This window comes from Salvelinus alpinus, chromosome 8, assembly GCF_045679555.1.
Source record: "Salvelinus alpinus chromosome 8, SLU_Salpinus.1, whole genome shotgun sequence".
NCBI classification, from domain to species: domain Eukaryota; kingdom Metazoa; phylum Chordata; class Actinopteri; order Salmoniformes; family Salmonidae; genus Salvelinus; species Salvelinus alpinus.
The window spans coordinates 74,330,678-74,354,722 of record NC_092093.1 but is presented as its reverse complement, the minus strand read 5'-3'; the positions used below and the strand labels follow the sequence as shown (position 1 = coordinate 74,354,722).

The 24,045-nt window shown below is 42.6% G+C and overlaps 1 protein-coding gene across 3 annotated transcripts in view; it reads left to right on the top strand.

The window, feature by feature from the left end:
* pde1ca (phosphodiesterase 1C, calmodulin-dependent a) overlaps positions 1–24,045 on the top strand; it is a 157,441-nt gene that overhangs the window by 21,536 nt on the left and 111,860 nt on the right. The window contains exon 1 of one of the 3 annotated variants that reach the window (XM_071415064.1): positions 21,584–22,628. The exons of 1 other annotated variant lie outside the window; for it this stretch is intronic. In XM_071415064.1, the coding sequence (XP_071271165.1) occupies positions 22,498–22,628 (131 nt within the window). In that variant the 5' untranslated portion in view covers positions 21,584–22,497. Of the gene's footprint in view, positions 1–21,583; positions 22,629–24,045 lie in introns of those variants that run through there. One more of the 3 variants, XM_071415065.1, reaches the window with a different exon arrangement.

The following is a 24,045-nucleotide window of genomic DNA, read 5'->3' as shown; positions in this document are numbered from 1 at the left end:
CTTTATCCAAGCCTGAGACAGCGAGCTTTATCCAAGCCTGAGACCGCAAGCTTTATCCAAGCCTGAGACCGCGAGCTTTATCCAAGCCTGAGACAGCGAGCTTTATCCAGGCCTGAGACCGCGAGCTTTATCCAAGCCTGAGACAGCGAGCTTTATCCAAGCCTGAGACAGCGAGCTTTATCCAAGCCTGAGACAGCGAGCTTTATCCAAGCCTGAGACCGCGAGCTTTATCCAAGCCTGAGACCGCGAGCTTTATCCAGGCCTGAGACCGGGAGCTTTATCCAGGCCTGAGACCGGGAGCTTTATCCAGACCTATTTTGAGATGTGAGATATCACAATCTCTTTCAATAATGGCAGGAATGGAGGAGGTCTTTATTCTAGTGAGATTGCAACACTGACTGTGCTAGTGGCAGACTCCACTAAGCTGGCAGGCTGGCTAACAGCCTGCTGCCTGGCCTGCACCATATCTCATTGTGGATAGGGTTAGCCTATCAGAAGCTTCTATAGCCAATTAGCCTATCAGAAACTTCTAAAGCCATGACATAATTTTCTGTAATTTTCCAAGCTGTTTAAAGACACAGTCAACTTAGTGTATGTATGCTTCTGACTCACTGGAATTGTGATACAGTGAATTATAAGTGAAATAATCTGTTTGGAAACAATTGTTAGAAAAATGACTTGTGTCATGCACAAAGTAGATGTCCTAACCGACTTGCCAAAACTATAGTTTGTTAACAAGAATTTTGTGGAGTGGTTGAAAAACGAGTTTTAATGACACCAACCTAAGTGTATGTAAACTTCCGACTTCAACTGTAGATAATATCCCCAGAATCTAAAATAAACTGACCTTTTCCTTCCTAATAACGAAAGACAGACGTGCTTTGTTTCTGTGAAAGAAACCAACCTTCACCAGCTCATTGACATGTTTTTTAAATTACAGTTTCTCATCAAGCCAGATACCAAGATACACTATATATACAAAACTTTGTGGACACCCTTCAAATGAGTGGATTTGGCTATTTCAGCCGCAACAGTTGCTGACAGGTGTATAAAATCGAGCACACAGCCATGCAATCTCTATAGATCAACATTGGTGGTAGAATGGCTTTATTGAAGAGCTCAGTGGCTTTCAATGTGGCACCACCTTTCCAACAAGTCAGTTCGCCAAATTTCTGCCCTGCTAAAGCTGCCCCAGTCAACTCTAAGTGCTATTATTGTAAAATGGAATAGTTTACCAATAGCAGTGGCTATGGTCAATTGGTAAGGAAGCCACTACACCAAGCGTTGGCTGGAGTAGTGTAAAGCTCGCCGCCATTGGACTCTGGAGCAGTGGAAACGTGTTCTCTGGAGTGATGAATCACGCTTCACCATCTGGCAGTCCGACGGATGAATCTGGGTTTGGCGGATGCCAGGAAAACGCTATCTACCGCAATGCTTAGTGCCAACTGTAAAGTTTGGTGGAGGAGGAATAATGGTCTGGGGCTGTTTTTCATGTTTCGGGCTAGACACCTTAGTTCCAGTGAAGGGAAATCTTAACACTACAGCGTACATTCTAGATGATTCTGTGCTTCCAACTTTTTGGGAACTGTTTGGGGAAGGTGCTTTCCTGTTTCAGGATGACAATGCCCCCGTGAACAAAGTGAGGTCCGTACAGAAATGGTTTGTCAAGATCGGTGTGGAAGAACTTGACTGTTCTGCACAGAGCTCCCACTTCAACCCTATCGAACACCTTAGGAATGAATTGGAACGTCGACTGCGAGCCAGGCCTAATCGCCCAACATCAGTGCCCGACCTCCCTAATGCTCTTGTGGCTGAATGGAAGCAAGTCCCCACTGCAATGCTCCAACATCTAGTGGAAAGCCTTCCCAGAAGAGTGGAGGCTGTTATAGCAGCGAAGGGGTGACCAACTCCATATTAATGCCCATGAACTCGCTCAATTTGTGTACCGTTCAAACTAAATCTGGGTTATGGGACCTAGCACTAACTTCAGATCCAATAGTGACCTCTGCAGTGCTTGAAAATCAGATTTCAAATGTGAAAAGGCTTGGTAAACCAATTGAGCAATAGAATACAAAACTGTATCATCTGCATACAAATTAATAATATTTTTTTACAGAATTACCAATGTTATTTATATAGATCGTAAAGAGTAGTGGGACGAGTATCAAACCTTGGGGCACCCCTTTATGTAACTCAGATTTGACCCCATCTACCTTGATGGCCTGAGTTCTGTCCTTGACATAATTATGAAACCATCGGCAAGCATCAGTACCCAACCCTATATAAGGTGCTCCATCTGTGCAGGTAATATGTTTCATGTCAAGAGCACTCCAACAGGTCCCCTTGTATATATAAGGTCATATTATGTTTCAGAGAAACCTGGAAACCTGGATTCAAATATTATTACTATTTTAATTTTTGGGGGACCCTAGAATATCAACTTTTCAGAGAATACACCAGTACAACTCTCTGTGTACAGTAGATTCAGAGCCTATCTGAGTTCTGTTTTGCAGTTCTATCAAGTATTTATACCATTGGCAGACTTTGTATACCATTGGCAAATTTTTACATGCACACAAATACGGTAATTTTGATACGTGGTAGAAATGTACAATCTTAGGTGAGTACATGGGAAGCTATATCTCTGCAGGTGATCTGTCTATCTGGTAAAAATCACTGATACAGGTCCCCCTCCACCTCTGGTGGTGTGGATAACTTGTTATTATGTCTTCAGAGAAACCTAGATTCAAATAAAGGTCCTATCTTTTAAATTACTATAGGCAGGATGAGGTGTTTTTGGCTGGGGTCAGAATGACCACAAAGGTCTTAAAAAAATGTAAAGTCCATATTGATACTGAAACACTAAACAATGATTTAGATGTATTGAGAACTTTGATTGACAAAGTCATAAACCACCTTTGATCTAAAATATGCATCGGGTCAAAATGATCCCAGTCGGTAGTTTTAATGTTAAAAATAATCACAGACAAGAAAATAGATGGAGAGATAAAAGAACACAAATATAGCCAGGCCGCCTAATATAGAGTGTGTGAGATGAGATTCCTGTCTGTGTAATGTCGGTAAATGTGGCTGTGATAGATCAGGAGGAGATTCATCTCCTGTGGATGGGGTTATTACCCCTGAAGAGACCCGGTGCAGCAGAGAGATAGAGACAGAGTGTGTGTGTGTGGTTATTACCCTGGAAGACGTCACAACACACAGCCCCGCTCCATTCATCACATCATCACCAGATCCATTATAGACAGCTTTACCTGCTTACCCATTGATACACACTTAAAGATGATTTGACCTTTGCAAAGCCTTCCCCCCTGCCCCTCCCTATAGCGATTCAAAGATGTTTGTGTGTGTGTGTGTGTGTGTGTGTGTGTGTGTGTGTGTGTGTGTGTGTGTGTGTGTGTGTGTGTGTGTGTGTGTGTGTGTGTGTGTGTGTGTGTGTGTGTGTGTGTGTGTGTGTGTGTGTGTGTGTGTGTGTGTGTGTGTGTGTTTTTGCGTCTGTGTGTGTGTGCCCACTTGAGTCTGTATGTGTTTGTGTGTGCAGGTGGTAGTGCGTGGGATTCTCATCATGGTTATGTGCTAGAGACTTCCACTTCTTGTCTTTCCTTTTGATGATCTTTTTCCTTTCCCCCACTCCTCTGGACCTCGTGCCTCCACCGTGCCATCAGGGCCGTCGTGCTGCAAGCGCCAAGCTTATTTTAGTGGAGAAACCTCATTTTCCAGTTGAGTGGCCGGTCAGGGAAGATGAGGTGTGGAAAACCAGAAGCTTAGCGTGAAGTGAGGGGATTCAGGACTGGGTATAAGGTAGACGACCACTGAGATGGCACACACACACACACACACACACACACACACACACACACACACACACACACACACACACACACACACACACACACACACACACACACACACACACACACACACACACACACACACACACACACACACACACACACACACACACACACACACTGCAATGGGAGAATGACACCTGTGGTCAGGTAAACAACCAAAGCTTTGTTAATCTCGGGTAGTGAGCGAGTGAGTCTGGCTGCTCTGTTGTTGAAGTGACCCTACTTTAATTCACTAAACTGGCAAGTTACTGATAATGAACTGAACGCCTTTCTGATGCATTAATGGAGGATTTTGTAATCTGTAAGAAGGAATCATATGCCTATGGAGGTATGAAATTATACTGTATACAAGACGCACTCACACACGCTGCACGCACGCACACACACACATGCACCGTTTCTCAGTTTTGTGGGAACTACTCAGACACCAAGGGGAACAGCCTTAAAGGGATTGAATGTTGTCCAAAGGGTTTTATCTATTATTTAAACATGTCAGTCATGCATTAGTTCTGGATGGATGACTTAACCTCAGTAATTCGGTCAATTTCAGATTCTTAAACACAATTACAATGAGTGTATGGGGAAGTGGTGAACATTGGATAAAAGGGTGGTGGTGATGGTGAAAGTGGGGTTGCAAAAGTAATTCTCATTACACAAATGTTGAGAGCATTTACAACGTGGTAGAGGACATAGCCGTTTGACAGGAAGGGCACACTCACAGGGGAGGGACTGACCAGACAGTGGGTGTGATCGTCATGGCTACTTGATCATGTAAATGGAAAGGGAAAGGGAAAGGGGGATACCTAGTCAGTTGTGCAACTGAATGCATTCAACTGCGAGATTCATCGTCTTACTCGGCCGCCATTTTGTGCCTCAGGTGTCCAGTGTCACTGATGATGGCCACTGGTATAATGGCCTAGCTGATTTATACATAAGGTAAATGATATGACCTTTAATTGAGCTTTGAACCCTGGAAAGCAGAGGTCATTGAGTCCCTAAATAGTTCCTACAGATGTAGGATCTAAATTTGATCACACTTTTGTTACATACTTGTTACATACTTGTGGTGTATTTGAGGTTTAAACGTTTTCTATAGTTTGTAATTTACACTTCAAAATGTCAGACTCGATTTGTCCTAGCAAAAAATGTATCAACCCATTAATTATATATAATCCACATAATAATTAACATTTCCTGTTGCTGCTGGATTATTATCCTGCTGTAGCAAGCTGGCTCAAATTAAGATCCTACATCTGTATCACAATGAATGAAAAATGTGTGATCTGGTGTGTGTGGGTGTGTCCATGTATTATTGCATTTGTGCGTGTGTGTCTGCAGGATGTGTGTGTCTATGATGTACTCAGAGGAGCATTCAAAGCCTGTTTTCCTCTCAACAGGAGCGACTGATAATCATAAATCAATTGGTTTAGCTTTTTTAGAGTGAGAGAGAGAGAGAAAGACAGAAAGACAGGGACTTTTGCCTGTTCTAACAAAGCGAACAAAAACATACAGGGAAAACAAACGCAACATCACATTAGCCACTTCAAGGCTTGCTTGCATTAGGAACACAGGTGGCGTTGACAGAAGCAGTTACATTGAGAAGGGAGAATGGGAAAAGGCTATTCTATCAGGTACTCTTCTGTTTGTCTCTATCCCTCTCCCTCTCTCTCAATTCAATTCAATTCAATTCAAGGGGCTTTATTGGCATGGGAAACATGTGTTAACATTGCCAAAGCAAGTGAGGTAGATAATATACAAAAGTCAAATAAACAATAAAAATGAACAGTAAACATTACACATACAGAAGTTTCAAAACAATAAAGACATTACAAATGTCATATTATATATATGCAGTGTTGTAACAATGTACAAATGGTTAAAGCACACAAGTTAAAATAAATAAACATAAATATGGGTTGTATTTACAATGGTGTTTGTTCTTCACTGGTTGCCCTTTTCTTGTGGCAACAGGTCACAAATCTTGCTGCTGTGATGGCACACTGTGGAATTTCACCCAGTAGATATGGGAGTCTCTCTCTCTCTTTCTCTCTCTCTCCCTCTTTCTCTCTCTCCCTCCCTCTCTCTTTGTCTCGCTCCCTCTCCACCCCGCTCCACCTCTCTCTCTCTACCTCCCTCTCCAGCCCTCTACCCCCCCCCTCCCTCTCGCCCGCTCCACCTCTCTCTCCCTCTACATCCCTTCCTCTCTCTCTCATCGGAGGTGTCTTGTGGTCTTGCTCTCTATTATCTCAGGGCCAGTGGTCGGTGTATTCCCTCTTAATGAAGGAGTGAATAGATAAAGAACTGTCAATGGTAGTCAGACATTAGCATGACAGTTAATCCTATGTTAATGAAGGCTCTTCAAAAAGAGGGATAATTCACTGTGCAGATCACAGAAAGGTTGCTCGCCTCAACACCTGTCTCATTCCACTAAACAAACAAGAGGGTGTATGTGTGTGTCTGTTTGGTACCTTCAGTTTGTCAAAAACAGAGGTGTTTTTTGGTCAAAGTTCAGATAGTTCTAATCAAGATGTATAGTTCCCCAAAATATTGGGATTTCAGGAAAACATAGTAGTGATATCACTGCTGGAAAATGCACTGAAGTGAATGTACTATACATGTGTGAGTGTCTGGCTGGCTATGAGGGCGAAGTATTCATTCGTCAAATGTCTCCTTTTGAAGGGTGCTTGATGAAGTTAAGTCAATTAATCACTAGTAAGTGAAGCCATTGTCCTTTTTCCCCCACGTATTATTAGTCCCTTCAACGTTTAACAAAGCTCTCCCTAGAGAGCCCGTCTCTCTTTCCCTGAGCCCTGTAACTGTACAATACCCCAGGGAGGGAGGCTGCTCTTTTCAATGGGAGAGGAACCGTCATTCAGTATCACTTCGTCCCTGTCCAGACATATGACCTGGTTGCACACACACAGACCAAACTCTGTGTGGGTTTCATGAAGCTTAAGCAGGATTAAAAACGAAATAATGTATGAGTTTGAGTGGACCAGTAGGCTAACGAGCTTGTCCACTACAGAGCTTTTACTTTTTCCATTCAGGTGGCGTAGACATGGCAGTCAGTCAGACCATGGGCTCTGGCCAAAATTGGTGCACTGTATAGGAATACTGTAGGTTGACATTTGGGACGAAGCCAGTGCCTTTTATTTTTAATTGTTTTGGTTTCGGAGAAGAGAGATTTTGAATCTACAGGCGGTACCGGATGTTGTTACAGTGCCTTCAGAAATGATTCATACCCCTTGACTAATTCCACATTTTGTTGTGTTACTACCTGAATTGTTCTCACCCATCTACACATGATTACACATAATGACAAATCGTAAACATGTTTTACATTTTTTTTCTCACATTTATTGAAAATGAAATACAGAAATATCTCATTTACATACAGTTGAAGTCGGAAGTTTACACACACTTAGGTTGGAGTCATTATAACTTGTTTTTCAACCACTCCACAAATTTCTTGTTAACAAACTATAGTTTTGGAAAGTCGTTTAGGACATCTACTTTGTACATGACACAAGTAATTTTCCCAACAATTGTTTACAGACAGATTATTTAACTTATAATTCACTGTATCACAATTCCAGTGGGTCCAAATTTTATATACAATCCCAGAAAATGATGTCATGGCTTTTGAAGCTTCTGATAGGCTAATTGACATCATTTTAGTCAATTGAAGGTGTACCTGTGGATGTGTTTCATGGCCTACCTTCAAACTCAGTGCCTCTTTGGTTGACATCATGGGAAAATCAAAAGAAATCAGCTAAAAAATTGTAGACCCCACAAGTCTGGTTCATTCTTGGGAGCAATTTCAAAATGTCTGAAGGTACCACGTTCATCCGTACAAACAATAGTATGCAAGTATAAACACCATGGGACCACACAGCCGTCATACCGCTCAGGAAGGAGACGCGTTCTGTCTCCTAGAGATGAACGTACTTTGGTGTGAAAAGTGCAGATCAATCCCAGAACAGCAAAGGACCTTGTGAAGATGCTGGAGGAAACAGGTACAAAAGTATCTATATGCACAGTAAAACAAGTCCTATATCGACATAACCTGAAAGGCCGCTCAGCAAGGAAGAAGCCACTGCTCCAAAATCACCATAAAAAAGCCAGACTACAGTTTGCAACTGCACATGGGGAGAAAGATCGTACTTTTTGGAGAAATGTCCTCTTGTATGATGAAACAAAAATAGATCTGTTTGGCCATAATGACCATCGTTATGTTTGGAGGAAAAATGGGGAGGTTTGCAAGCCGAAGAACACCGTGAAGCACGGGGGTGGCAGTTTTGGGGGTGCTTTGCTGCAGGAGGGACTGGTGCACTTCACAAAATAGATGGCCTCATGAGGAAGGAAAATTATGTGGATATATTGGAGCAACATCTCAAGACATCAGTCAGGAAGTTAAAGCTTGGTCGCAAATGGGTCTTCCAAATGGACAATGACCCCAAGCATACTTCCAAAGTTTTGGACAACAAAGTCAAGGTATTGGAGTGGCCATCACAAAGTCCTGACCTCAATCCTATTGAAAATTTGTTGGCAGAACTGAAAAGGCGTGTTCGAGCAAGGAGGCCTACAAACCTGACTCAGTTACACCAGGGAATTTTTACTAGGATTAAATGTCAGGAATTGTGAAAAACTGAGTTTAAATGTATTTGGCTAAGGTGTATGTAAACTTCCGACTTCAACTGTAAATATTCACACCCCTGAGTCAATGCTTTGTAAAAGCACCTTTGGCAGCGTTTACAGCTGTGAGTCTTTCTGTCACGATCGCTGTCGTCGTGGAAATGACCGAACCAAGGTGCAGCATGGTGAGCGTACATTTCTTTTATTGATAAATGTCGCCAACAAAACAAAGAACAAGGAAACGACCGTGAAGCTTACTTCGGCTATAATGCCACTGGCAAAGACAACTACCTACAAATCCAAAAGGAAAAAAGGCTGCCTAAGTATGATTCCCAATCAGAGACAACGATAGACAGCTGTCCCTGATTGAGAACCATACCCGGCCAAAACATAGAAGCAAAGAACATAGAGTTTCCCACCCGAGTCACACCCTGACCAACCAAACATAGAGAATAAAAAGATCTCTACAGTCAGGGCGTGACAGTAGCCCCCAAAGGTGCGGACTCCGGCCGCAAACCTGACACTAGAGGGGAGGGTCCGGGTGGGAATCTACTTTGGTGGCGGCTCCGGTGCCGGACACAGACCCCGCTCCCCCCACTTTGGTGGCACCTCTGGTGCGGGGACCCTCGTCGCCGACCCCGGACTGGGGACCCTCGCCGCAGGCCCCGGACTGGGGACCCTCGCCGCAGGCCCCGGACTGGGGACCCTCACCGCAGGCCCTGGACTGGGGACCCTCTCCGCAGGCCCCGGACTGGGGACCGTCGCTGGAGGCTCCGGACTCACCAGGCTGGGGAGACCTACTGGAGGCCTGGTTCTGGAAGCAGGCACAGGACTCACCAGGCTGGGGAGACATACTGGTGGCCTGGTCCATGGAGCAGGCACAGGTCGAACCGGGCTGTGGGGGAGCACTGGAGATCTGGTGCTTAAAGCTGGCACCACTCGTCCTGGCTGAATGCCCACTTTGGCCCGGCACGTGCGGAGCGCAGGCACAGGACGCACTGGGCTGTGATAGCGCACCGGAGACACAGTGCGCAGAGCCGGCGCAGGATACCCTGGACCGAAGAGGCGCACCGGAGACCAGGAGCGCTGTGCTGGCACAATCCGTCCTGGCTGGATGCCCCCTTTAGTACGACACATGCGGAGAGCTGGCTCAGAGCGCACCGGGCTGTGAACGCGCACTGGAGACACCGTGCGCTTCACCGCAAAACACAGGGGCCTGACCAGTACCAAGCTCCCTACCGTTAGCCCCGCCAACCTCCCCGTGTGCCTCCCCAAAAAAATGTTTTGGAGTGGCCTCCCGGTCTTCCTTGCCAGCCGTGACCCTGTGTAACGCTGGTCCCCTTTTCTCTCTGCTTCCACCTTCCACGGCAGGCTCTCGTGTCCTGACATCTCCTCCTCCCAGGTCCATGATGTCCTCCACTCTGTCTGCCCCTCCTGGCCACGCTGCTTGGTCCGCTTGTGGTGGGTAGTTCTGTCACGATCATCGTCTAGGAAATGACCGGACCAAGGTGCAGTGTGGTGTGCGTACATTTTCCTTTATTTTTAAATGATGCCAACAATAAACAACATTAAACAAACGTGAAGCTCCGTAAGGCTATACATGCATTAACTTCTCTAGGATAGGGGGCAGCATTTTCACTTTGGATGAATAGCGTGCCCAGAGTGAACTGCCTCAGACTCTGTCCCAGATGCTAATATATGCATATTATTACTATTGGATATAAAACACTCTGAAGTTTCTAAAACTGTTTGAATGATGTCTGTGAGTATAACAGAACTCATATGGCAGGCAAAAACCTGAGAAAAAATCCAAACAGGAAGTGAAAATTCTGAGGCTGGTCGATTTTCAACTCATCGCCTATTCAAATCCCAGTGAGATATGGATCTGTTTGCACTTCCTACGCCTTCCACTAGATGTCAACAGTCTGTAGAACATTGAATGAAGCTTCTACTGTGCTGTGGGGCCAGATGGGAGGTGTTTGAGTCAGTGGTCTGGCAGAGTGCCAGTTCCTGGTCACGCGCATTCCACATGATATCGACTTGCGTTCCATTACTTCTATAGACACAAAGGAATTCTCCGGTTGGAACGTTATTGAATATTTATGATAACAACATCCTAAAGATTGATTCTCTACTTAGTTTGACAAGTTTATTCGACCTGTAATATAACTTTTTATAAGTTTTAGTTTATAAGTTTTCGTCCGACGTTCGCCTGGATCTGCGCGAGCGTTTGGATATGTGTACTATACGTGCTAACAGAAGTAGCTACTTGGACATAAATAATGGACATTATCGAACAAAATAACAATTTATTGTGGAACTAGGATTCCTGGGAGTGCATTCTGATGAAGATCGTCAAAGGTAAGGGAATATTTATGATGTCATTTCGTATTTCTGTTGACTCCAACATGGCGGAGAAATGTTGTTTATATCTGAGCGCCGTCTCAGATTATTGCATGGTTTGCTTTTTCCATAAAGTTATTTTGAAATCTGACACAGCGGTTGCATTAAGAACAAGTGTATCTTTAATTCTATGTAAAACATGTATCCTTCGTCAAAGTTTATGATGAGTATTTCTGTTATTTGATGTGGGTCTCTGCAATTTCTCCGGATATTTTGGAGGCATTTCTGAACATGGCACCAATGTAAACTGAGATTTGTGGATATAAATATGCACATTATCGAACAAAACATACATGTATTGTGTAACATGATGTCCTATGAGTGTCATCTGATGAAGATCATCAAAGGTTAGTGATTAATTTTATCTCTATTTCTGCTTTTTGTGACTCCTATCTTTGGCTGGGAAAATGGCTGTGTTTTTCTGTGGCTATGTACTGACCTAACATAATCTTTGCTTCTGGGGCGGCAGGGTAGCCTAGTGGTTAGAGCGTTGGACTAGTAACCGAAAGGTTGCAAGTTCAAATCCCCGAGCTGACAAGGTACAAATCTGTCGTTCTGCCCCTGAACAGGCAGTTAACTCACTGTTCCTAGGCCGTCATTGAAAATAAGAATTTGTTCTTAACTGACTTGCCTAGTTAAATAAAGGTAAAATAAATAAAATAAATAAAATCGTTTGGTGTGCTTTCGCCGTAAATCCTTTTTGAAATCAGACATGTTGGCTGGAATCACAGCATGTGTAGCTTTAATTTGGTGTCTTTCATGTGTGATTTCATGATTTTTTGTAAATCAGCCCAGGTGAAGCAGGTTGAGAGAATGCCAAGAGTGTGCAAAGCTGTCCTCAAGGCAAAGAATCTCAAATAGAAAATATACTGTATTTTGATTTGTTTAACACTTTTTTCGTTACTACATGATTCCATAAGTGTTATTTCATCGTTTTGATATATTCACTATTATTCTACAATGTAGAAAATAGTAAAAATAAAGAAAAACCCTTGAATGAGTAGGTGTTGAAGAGTATACCTTAGTTGATCTATGATGGTTTAGTGTAGTGTTACTATGCAATAATGACACTATTGATCTTACACTGGCAACGGGTAACAGATTTGTTTTTCTTCCTTTGTAATATTCAAGCTTTGGTTTCAGTGGATGAACAATATTAATTATTATTTAATGAACAATAAATATTCTTGTGGACCATCAATCTTGGAATGGGTTGGAGGGGAGAGCAGATGCTAGATTACATAGACCTGCCATGTTGATTACTAATGTACATACATGACTAATGTACATACATGACTATTCCTCTCGTTCTGTTACTGGCTGAGAGTACACCGCCTTTTCTCTCTCTCTCTCTCTCTCTCTCTCTCTCTCTCTCTCTCTCTCTCTCTCTCTCTCTCTCTCTCTCTCTCTCTCTCTCTCTCTCTCTCTCTCTCGTCTAATGTAATGCACAAATGCAAAACCTTAACATAAGTTACCAATCTACAATGGGCAATGGTGTCAGTCATAGGCCTATGAGGGACAAGGAAGCCCTCAGTGAAGTTCTTCACATTCAAGCCAATGTTCCCTTGTCGTTAATCAGAATTTGGTGGGTGCTCATGCTAAGCCTTCATCTTTTATGACACATGAAACAAACTATATGTAGAGAACATATTTTAATGTAATTAACTTTTTTGATGAAGTTCACACATTTGCTATTTGGTATTTTATTAGGATCCCCATTAGCTGTTGCAAAAGCAGCAGCTACTCTTCCTGGGGTCCACACAAAACATGAAACATGACATAATACAGTACATTAATAGACAACAGCTCAAGGACAGAACTACATAAATTATATACTTTTTTACAAAAGGCAAACGTAGCCTACATATCAATACATACACACAAACTATCTAGGTCAAATAGGGGAGAGGCGTGTTGTCATGAGGTGTTGCTTTATTGTTTTTTGAAACCAGGTTTGCTGTTCACTTGAGCAATATGAGGTAGAATGGAGTTCCATGCAATAATGGCTCTATTTAATACTGTACGCTTTATTGAATTTGTTCTGGATTTGGGGACTGTGAAAAGATCCCTGGTGGCATGTCTGGGGGGGGGGGGGGGGTGTAAGTGTGTGTCAGAGCTGTGTGTAAGTTGACTATGCAAACAATTTGGGATTTTTAACACTTTTATTTTTCTTATAAAAAGAAGATGTGACGCAGTCAGTCTCTCTTCAACTCTTACAACCAAGAGAGACTGGCATGCATAGTATTTATATCAGCCCTCTGATTACAATGAGGAGCAAGACGTGCTGCTCTGTACTGGGCCAGCTGCAGCTTAACTTGGTCTTTCCTTGCAGCACTCGACCACACGACTGGACAGTAATCAAGATAAGACAAAACTAGAGCCTGCAGGACTTGGTTTTTGGAGTGTGGTGTAATTTAGTCGCCTCAACTTGTTCAACAGCCACACCATTCATTACCAGATTCAGCTGAGGTCTAAAACTTAGGGAATGATTTGTACCAAATACAATGCTCTTAGTTTTGTTCAGGATGTTCAGGACCAGTTTATTACTGGCCACCCATTCCAAAACAGACTGCAACTGTTTGTTTCAGTGACTTCATTAGGGTTTCAGTGACTTCATTAGCTGTGGTTGCTGATGCGTATATGGTTAAATCAACAGCATACATTGACACTCATGCTTTGTTTAATGCCAGTGGCAGGTCATTGGTAATAATCAAAAAAAGTAGAGGGCCTAGAGAGCTGCCCTGCGGTAAACCACACTTTACTTGTTTGACATTAGAGAAGCTTCCATTAACGATTGTTAATTAGGTTCCTAAGTGACTCCTTACATAGTTTGAGTGATGAACAAAATGGTATACTTTTTTTTTCATTATTAATTCTACACACATTCACCAATAAACCACAATGAAGTACAACAAAAATAAAGAACTAGCTTTTAAATCTCTTTTTCTATTGTGGCAAACATAAAGAGCTTGAGTGTCCATGCAGTAATGTGTTTAAAATGAATGGAGGGTAGAAAGTGCCACCATGTAAACAGTATCCTGTGTGTGTATGTGTCCATTTATCCCCCCTGTGTCTCTAAAAAATGGCTGCCGATGTTTGTTCTCGATTGATTACGCACCACTCTGTTTGCAGTTAGGAATGTAATTTCCATTGATTCCCTACTGAGGAACTCTCTCTCTCTTTCTCTCTCTCTCTCTTTCTCTTTCTCTCTCTCTCTCTCTCTCTCTCTCTCTCTCTCTCTCTCTCTCTCTCTCTCTCTCTCTCTCTCTCTCTCTCTCCCTCACTCACTCACTCACTCACTCACTCACTCACTCACCCCTTCACTCACTCACCCCTCCCCCCCCCCCCCGAACTGTAGCCTGCATTGCACTTTACAAAGACATCTCTCAGCTTTATACCACCAAAAGGCTCAAGCTAGTCATGCTAGTCCTTCATGTGGCTCTGTTACAGTGGCCCATCTTCCCATGCCGAGGATGAGCCATCCTTTAAAGTGCCCAGCGATGTCACACAAAGATGGAGTAGGGTGAGGGGATTGGTTTGTGCGAAACTTGAAAGAGAGGAGATGGGGAGAGAGAGAGAGCAAGATGCTCTTTGAGGTTGGCCCCTGGCATTATCCCTCTCTCTGCATCAGGTAATTTAAAGGGTCGATCTGAGTCACCCCTGAAAGAGACAGATATTGAGAGAGAGAGAGAGAGAGAGAGAGAGAGAGAGAGAGAGAGAGAGAGAGAGAGAGAGAACATCAACATGGTCCATACTCTGAAGTTGGTGTTGCCTTCATTTTTTGGCTTCTGATCAAAATGTGTGTCTGAGGATAAATCATTTTTGTCTACAGGGGTTAAATTACATTTTGTCCTCAGATGGATGATGTGGTGCAGAATCAGAATGAGCTCAAGAGGTAGGATTGAAATACCCCACACCAAAATATTTATAACTATTTGCAAAAGGAGGATATTGTTTCCTAGGATTATTTAATTTTTTTGTCAACTTTGCAGTTACTCATAATTTATTAACTGTTAATAACATATTTAACTAGATGGTAACTTTACAAGTAAATTTGTGGGGCTTGCTTTACCTCTTTAAAATTATTTTTTGTGGTAATGGAAGTTTAAAAAGTGTTTCCTTGCTATGTAAAGCAAAGCAGTTACATGTACATATAGTAAAAGGAACATTTAGTTAAATAATTCGGTCTGATTACTTTAATAGACTACTATATCAACCTTATTACAGTTAAATCACAAAAATGTCTACACTACAGTTGTTGTGTGTGTAAATTGACAGAAGAAAGACAGGACAAAGGAATCTTCTGTCAGAAGATGGGGATAAAAGGGAGGATCATGTGGACAACACCCTGACAAAAGCAAAGCATCTCCGAATCATTCATGCTGTGGGTTTCAGAGAAATAGATGCACAATTTACTTTTGTAGAACATTCAGTGTAAGTTAAGTTTGATTTTAGTTGAATGATGATGGAATGATTAGAACGTTTTAGACTATGATTTGGGAAAAGAAATACAGTCCATTCGGAAAGTATTCAGACCCCTTGACTTTTCCCACATTTTGTTACATTACAGTCTTATTCTAAAATGGACTAAATTGTTTAGTCTAGACACAACACCCCATAGTGACAAAGCAAAAAATAATAATTTGCAAATGTGTAAATAAAAAAAACTACTGAAATATTACATTTGCTTAAGTATTCAGACCCTTTACTCAGTACTTTGTTGAAGCACCTTTGGCATTGATTACAGCCTCGGGTCTTCTTGGGTATGACTCTACAAGCTTGGCACACCTGTATTTGGGGAGTTTCTCCCTTTGTTCTCTGCAGATCCTCTCAAGCTCTGTCAGGTTGGATGGGGAGCGTCGCTGCACAGCTATTTTCAGGTCTCTCCAGAGATGTTCGATCAGTTTGAAGTCTCTGGCTGGGCTGCTCAAGGACATTCAAAGACTTATCCTGATGCCACTCCTGCGATGTCTTGGCTGTGTGCTTAGGGTCTGATTGGTGGAGTGCTGCAGAGATGGTTGTCCTTCTGGAAGGTTCTCCCATCTCGACAGAGGAATTTAAAATATATATTTTTTGATTTCACCTTTATTTAACCAGGTAGGCCAGTTGAGAACAAGATCTCATTTACAACTGCGACCTGGCCAAGATAAACCAAAGAAGTGTGACATAAACAACAACACAGAGTTACACATAAACAAACATACATAGAAAAGAAAAATAGAAAAATATATGTACAGTGTGTGCAAATGTAGAAGAGTAGGGAGGTAGGCAAAAAACAGGCCACAGAGGCGAAATAATTACAATTTAATATTAATACTGGAGTGATAGATGTGCAGATGATGATGCAAAAGAGCAAGAGGGTAAGTAATAATATGGGGATGAGGTAGTTGGGTGTGCTATTTACAGATTGGCTGTGTACAGGTGCAGTGATCGGTAAGCTGCTCTGACAGCTGATGCTTAAAGTTAAAGCTGATGCTTAAAGAAATCTAGCGCTCTGTCAGAGTGACCATCGGGTTCTTGGTCACCTCCCTGACCAAGGCCCTTCTCCCCCGATTGCTCAGTTTAGCCGGGCGGGCCAACTCTAGGAATGGTCTTGGTGGTTGCAAACTTCTTCCATTTAAGAATGATGGAGGCCACTGTGTTATTAGGGACCTTCAATGCTCCAGAAATGTTTTGGTACCCTTCCCCAGATCTGTGCCTCGACACAATCCTGTCTCGGAGCTCTATGGACAATTCCTTGACTTCATGGCTTGTTTTTTGATCTGACATGCACTGTCAACTGTGGAACCTTATATAGACACGTGTGTGCCTTTCCAAATCATGTCCAATCAATTGAATTTACCACAGGTGGAATCCAATCAGGGTGTAGAAACAGGATGCACCTGAACTCAATTTCGAGTCTCATAGCGAAGGGTCTGAATACTTATGTAAATAAGGTATTCATGTTTTTATTTGTTATATATTTTTATAACATTTCTAAAAACCTGTTTTGCATTGGCATTATTTGGTATTGTGTGTTGATTGATGAGGGAAAAACCTGTTTTAATCCATTTTAGAATAAGGCTGTAACGAAAACAAAATGTCTAAAAAGTCAATACTTTCCGAATGCACTGTATATGTTTTTTAAATGTCAAATGCCTAAGTATTTGTATTTGGTAGCACTTTCGATTGGAGTACCATCTATTGAGTGAACATATAGTTAATCTGAAACATTCTTATGAGAGTTTAAAAACAAAGTATTTTGTATTTTGTTGTGCCCGTATTAAATCAGCAAGGGATTCCTGCATAGCGTCATATTACAATCTGACTGTAGCTTTGACACAGCCCAATCAACAGTCGGGCCAATAGCATACATAATAGTATCATCCGCAAATGGATTCAGTCAAAAGAAATTGACAGATTGACCAATGGTGTTTGTATAAATAGTGAAGAGAACATAATCTACCCCTGTAGTACACATTTATGTCCTGTACTTCAAGAAATTCAGACTTAAACCCCATCAACCAGGATGGCTTGAGTTCTGTCACTAAGATAATCATGAAACCATGAACAGGCATCAGAGCTCAGGCCTGTCGAGGACAACTTACTCAGTAAAATAGCATCATCAACTGTATCAAAAGCTTTTGACAGGTCCACAAACAAAGCATCGACAAGATCATTAACAACTGAAGTGGTTGCTGTAATAGTGCTGTGCCCAGGTCTAAACCCTGATTGGTTTACATTCAACATACGTTCAACATTTCTCAGATAATAAAGAGTAAAGTTGTACATTAACCAAGGATTCAACAATCTTAAGAAGGAAGGAAATGGGGCGATAATTATTAAGAGCTGATTTCCATACTTTTTGTATATTTCCTGATAACAATGTTAAAATCAAAAATATGGTTTAATTGAGCCAAAAACGATGAGCACTGCACACTTAAGCAGACCAGGGTCCATTTAGTTGGCCCCTGTGGATTTCTTGTTGTCTATTGCTAGCAAAGCATCCAGGACTTATTTTTCTGTAAATAGCCTAAACGAAAAGCTTTGACTATCCTTCCTCTGATCATTTAGCAAGTTTCCCCTACAGTATCAGCATCTATCCCAATATCATTGCGAATAGGCTTAGAAGTTATTTCAAAGAGATAGCCCGCTGAAATAGAATTGTGATTAAATGCATCGATGACAGCATTTTACTTCGTAATGAGGTCGGTGTTTAAATTATTTTGTTGTGGCAGAAAGGAGGACCCTTCAGGGATTTTGCAGTTTTCCAGAATTTAGCCGGGTTCCGATTACAATCCAGAAGTGCAGTTACATTATAATCAGATTTAGGCTTTCTGATTTGTCTTACACAATAATTCTTCAGTTGCATAAAACCTTTTAGTCCGGGCCTAATCCTGTGCACCTGTCCTTGACCCAAGCATCATCTCTTTTATGAATGACTTTCTTTTGTGTACTAGGCATTCGATCTACCTGATTGATTATCCACAATAGTATTGAAGACATCTGCAAAAAGGCTCAAAGCTAAGTCCAGTCAGGGATAGCTGAAATACAATCAAGGTCACTAAAATAAAAATCATAGAACAATGCCTGTTCACTGAAGTTTTTTAAGATCCTCTTTGTGATGACACGAGGCTTAGGTTTTTGTATTTTAACATCTTTAACACAGACAACTGGGCAATGGTCACTAATGTCTTGGGTGAAGACACCAGTAGAAACATATTACTCTGGTGTATTCATTAAAATAAGATCAATCAGAGTTGACTTTGAAGGATATTTACCGTTGGGCTATGTAGACTTAGTCACAAGCTGGGTTAGGTTTAGATCGTTACAGATGTCTTTTAGATTGTCTGAAGCCTGCATTTCCCAATCATGTTTTATGTCACCCAGGATAATAACTTCTGATTTAGTGAAAGAAGACAGTAACCTAGTTAACTCCTCGAGTGCCCCAAAGGTTAGGTGAGGCAGGACGGTAGACCCCTATAACAGTCATGGATACATTTCCCCTCAGACAAAGGCTTAAAGATAGTAACTACATTTTTTGGGCAAGGATTTTAGTAAAGAGAAGTATCAAAGTAAATGTAATTGCAAAAATATACTTAAGTATAAAAAGTAAAATCAAATTCCTTATATTAAGCAAACCAGACGGCACAATTATATTTATTTTTATTTATTTCGGATAGCCAGGGGCTAGCCAACAAAGCATTTGTGTTTAGTGAGTCCACCAGATCCGATGCAGTAGGGATGACCAGGGATTGTCCCTTTAAGTGCGTGAATTAGAAAATGTTCCTGTCCTGCTAAACATAAAAAATATATTGAGTACTTTTGGGTGTAAGGGAAAATGTATGGAATAGAAAGTACATTTTTTTTCTTCGGGAATATAGTGGAGTAAAAGTATAAGTTGTCAAAAATATAAGCAGATACCCCAAAAAAACTACTTAAGTAGTACTTTACAACAATGCCGCTAACTTTTTGTCTACAGTATCTTGTTGGGAAAGTGGTCAACATTTCAGTTTATAAAAAGTTACACAAAAGATTGCTTGGAAATTAGGATGTCACAATGGGACCTTTAGAATGTTGAGGAAATCCCATGAAAGTGGATGAAGGTGGACAAAAAATGACTTAAAGCTTAATCATTTAAAAAGTATAACAGATATCAAAAAGTTATATACAAGCACAGTGTTCCTGACTGCTCTGCACATTTTAAAGTTTGACTGACGTTTCTAGCTTAAGCGGTTTAAGGGGAGTAGCGTTCCAAAGAATAATAAGAAGTATGTTGAAGATTTAAAGTGGGGACGCTTGCTTCGCAAGCCCCATTAACAACACATCCATGTAGCCCAGAGAGAGGGCACGTGCACAGATAGAGCCCTAAGGGTGCTGGAGCACCTGCCCTTTTGTCCTCCAATGAAATAAAGGTATTTTTTCATTTTGAGTACTGGCCCCACCATAGGTCAGTGTACCACATGGGGATGTGAGTAACTCACTCCTCAGCCTGAAGTGTCCCACTTGCATCTTTGAATAGCTAGCTCGGTATGAGCTGAATCAGGAGGAAGTGGTACTCGCTATGCATGTAGTATGACGTCCGTCACATGTGCACAGCCCTGCCAGAGAAGCAGTTATCAAAACATATTCTATATTGGTCGTAATGTAAGTAATATTGTGAAGTGCATGATGGTATACAGTGTTTACACATTTAGGATATGTGATGGGCCTGAAGTAAAATCATCCAGATGCTCTCTCTCTCTCTCTCTCTCTCTCTCTCTCTCTCTCTCTCTCTCTCTCTCTCTCTCTCTCTCTCTCTCTCTCTCTCTCTCTCTCTCTCTCTCTCTCGCTTTCTGTCTCTCTCTGTCTCTCTCTCTCTCTCTCTCTCTCTCTCTCGCTTTCTGTCTCTCTCGCTTTCTGTCTCTCTCGCTTTCTGTCTCTCTCTGTCTCTCTCTCTCTCTCTCTCTCTCTCTCTCTCTCTCTCTCTCTCTCTCTCTCTCTCTCTCACTGCCTCTCTTTCTGAACTATGTCCAAATCCTGCATTTTCCCTGCCTAGTGCACAGTAATGTGACGTGTTTTGATTCCTGTTATTATGATAAGACCTTCCAATTTCCTGTAGGGGCCGAATCATAACAAACAACGGCTACACTAACTACCCCGTTCTCGGAAATAAGGGAAGGCCTAATGGCACTTTATTGGTTATTTTTATTCCCCCTCCCTCACAATCATTGCAATTAGATAATAACAACAATATCTGATGCTATTAAACAAACATCCACCAGCGTCTCTGTATCGTAGGATCCAAGGATGCGTCCCAAATGGCACCCTATTCCCTATGTAGTGCACTTCCTTTGACCAAGGCCCTATCCATATGGCTCTGGTCAAAAGTAGTGTGCTGTAAAGGGAATAGGGTGCCATTTGGGACGCAGAGGAGTCGGGTTCATCTCATCTTGTCTTGTCGTACCCCTCCATTGGCCCCTGGGCTGAAGGAGCTCATCATAGAAGTTATTTTGATTGAAAGCGTGTGTGTAGAGATGTCACGGAAATGTTGTGTTTATTATGTAGCGAAGTTTAGACGCTCATAGCTTTTTTGTAGAGGTCAGCGTTACCGTTCTTATTCATTCATGTTTGCCTGATGTTCTGTGATCTAATCCAGGGTTTCCCGAACTCGGTCTGAGTTTGAGCCCCAGGACTGAGTTTGAGCCCCAGGACTGACTGAGTTTGAGCCCCAGGACTGAGTTTGGGCCCCAGGACTGAGTTTGAGCCCCAGGACTGAGTTTGAGCCCCAGGACTGAGTTTGAGCCCCAGGACTGGGGCTTAAATCTATCGCTGAACATTCAAGGGAATAAAGAAAGAGATAGACAGACAGGCAAAGAGAGAGGGGTAGACAGAGAGAAAGAGGGAGGAGAGAGGGAGGAAGGGAGAGAGGAATATAGAGCGAGGGAGGGAGAGGAAGGAAGGGAGAGGGGAATAGAGAGAGGGAGAGAAAGAGAGAGAGGGGAGGTATAGAGAACGAGAAGGAAAACGAGAGGGGATGAGAAAAAAGAGAGGGGGAGAAAGAGAAAAATAGGCTTTTAGGAGTGCAGTTCGCTCAGCCCCTCCTATTCACACACTGAAGCACCTCCAATCATTACACAGCTATCCTCTTTCTCAGTGTCTCCCTCTCTCTCTCTCTCTCTCTCTCTCTTTTGCTCTCTCTCTCTCACACTCACTCAATATTTATCTGCTCACAGCAACACACTTGCATATACTCTAACAGCCCTGTCTGTCTGTTTTTCTCTTCTCTTTGTATCCTTCTTTCACACTCACTCTCTCTTATTCCCGGTCTTTGCTTCTCTCGACATCAACGTGAGCCTGTCCTCTCTATCTCTCTCTCTCTCTCCTCTCTCTCTCTCTCACTCTCTCTCCCTCTACTCCTCTCCCTCTCCTCCTCTCCCTCTCTCGGCCCCCGTCCCCCTCTCTGGGCTTACGGCAGGGCAGATATGAATGATAGTCGTAGCTGTGGCGTTAGCAGTGGAAGCGGCTGCTCTCTGATACTCTGTGCGACGACAGCAGCAGCCCGGTAATCCTCTCCCTCCGCTCTCTCCTCCCCCTCTCCCCTCCATGGGGCGGAGCGTGTTTGTGGACCCCCCCCCCCGCCTTCACCCTTCTGCCTCCTGAGCTGCACGCGCTCAGTGAGCACCTGAGAGGAGAGGAGCTGCTGGTGACTAAACCAGAGCACACACAGATCACAGCCAGGGGGCCCCTGACGCAGCTCCACCACTAGCCCCAGCTCCCCTGATGCAGCTTCACCACTAGCCCCAGCTCCCCTGATGCAGCTTCACCACTAGCCCCAGCTCCCCTGACGCAGCTGCACTGCTAGCCCTAGCTATACTCAACAGGACCTGATACAGAACAGGACAGGAGGATGAGGAGGGAAGAGAAGGATGAGGAACAGACTCCAGCTGTCACACTGCTGACAGAGATGGGATAGGGATCTGTATAGACAGAGGATTAAGGAACGGGGATAGCGAGATAGAGGACCACTCTGAAGCAGCACAACGCTCTGAATAAACTTCCACTTTTCCATCCTCTGATTTCGCTGCTGAAGTGGGCTGGCTCTGCAGACTTTAGACTTTAGACTTTCATGTCCTTTCGCCTGGTTAATATCTTAGACATGGAATCACCAACCAAGGAGATAGAGGATTTTGAGAGTAACTCTCTGAAGTTTCTGCAGCCAGACCAGATTGAGAAGATATGGCTGAGGCTGAGAGGACTGTGAGTAACCTTTTCTGTTATTATTATTCTCACTGTTTGTCATTGTGTTAATGATTTGTCAGTGTTTATGTCTCTGCATACTTGTGTTTTAGTGTTTTGAGTGCAAGTATTTCACTCTGTTCACGCTTGACTTTGAGTGTACTGCAGCCTAGATTACCAATCCTGTCAATTTGGTAATTTTTTGGGGGCTCATTTTCAAACACATTGAAAGTTAAGAGTTAATGGTTGAAATGCCTTTAAAACCTCTGTGAAAGTTCCATGGACAACATGTTTACAGAGGAATGTGTAATCAATACCACTCATGCAACATCAGCCTATTTTGTCATTTGATGGTTTCAACAAAATTAATTATGTTTGATGCTCAAAGTGCATATTTGTTTGCAGTTGCGTTTATTATGAATTTAAAAGCTCTTCATGACCAGAAAATGTTTAGGAATGACAGATGTTTTTTTTTACATTACTCTACACAGGCTTTGCGCTTCTGTTTTTCTATACATATTATCAGAGGATATATTTTATAAGGATTTGCCTTATCGAATGAGCCAGAAGTAAAGTACATGCGTAATCAGGTTAATGTAGCAGAAAGGACCAAACATCCAGGGACCCAGAGGTTACAGAATACAACCAGGCAGTCAACACTGACACACAGGCAGCCAGGCAGTCAACACAATTACACACAGCTAACGATTAGCCACTCATAATTACTAATTGGCTGTCTGCTGTTTTCTGACTGTTTTCCCCTCTGCATCGAAGCTTCACATAGATAGAAATAAAGAGGGGAAAGATACTACATGTTACATTTTAGGATGAAGAAAAGTGATGAGGAAGATGTTTGCACCCCAATGACGTAGAAATAACCCCCGAAGATACACATTTGATCCCCGCACATTGTGTGTTAATGAAAGCACACGTGTTTGTGCATACTGTATGGATAGGTTTGTGCTTGTGTGTGTACATTTCCGATGTTCAGTATATGAACTCAAGTCAGTAGAAACGAACACATTGTTGTCTGCCTCTGTGTGTCATCAGAGAGTATGGATGGTCTCAGCTGTGATCCTGTCGCTCAGGCTGCAGTCCCTGATGTCCATCAGTGTTGCCTAATCTTCTGTCATTATGAGTGACAACATCACCCCAGTAGACCCTCAATATAGAATTACGAGATCAGGGGCTGTACGTTTTAAGCGTCTCAGAGTAGGAGTGCTGATTTAGGATCAGTTTAGCCTTTTAGAACAAGATTACAAGACCTGATCCTAGATCAGCACTCCTACTCTGAGATGCTTGATGCCTATGGGCCCAGCCCTGACCCTAGACCATAGATATACTATACTAGAAACCTCTCCATCATAGACAAACAATTGGCCCAGGCAACAACCATTTGTCCCGGTCCTAATCTCAGGGACCATCCGTTTCGTCTTGT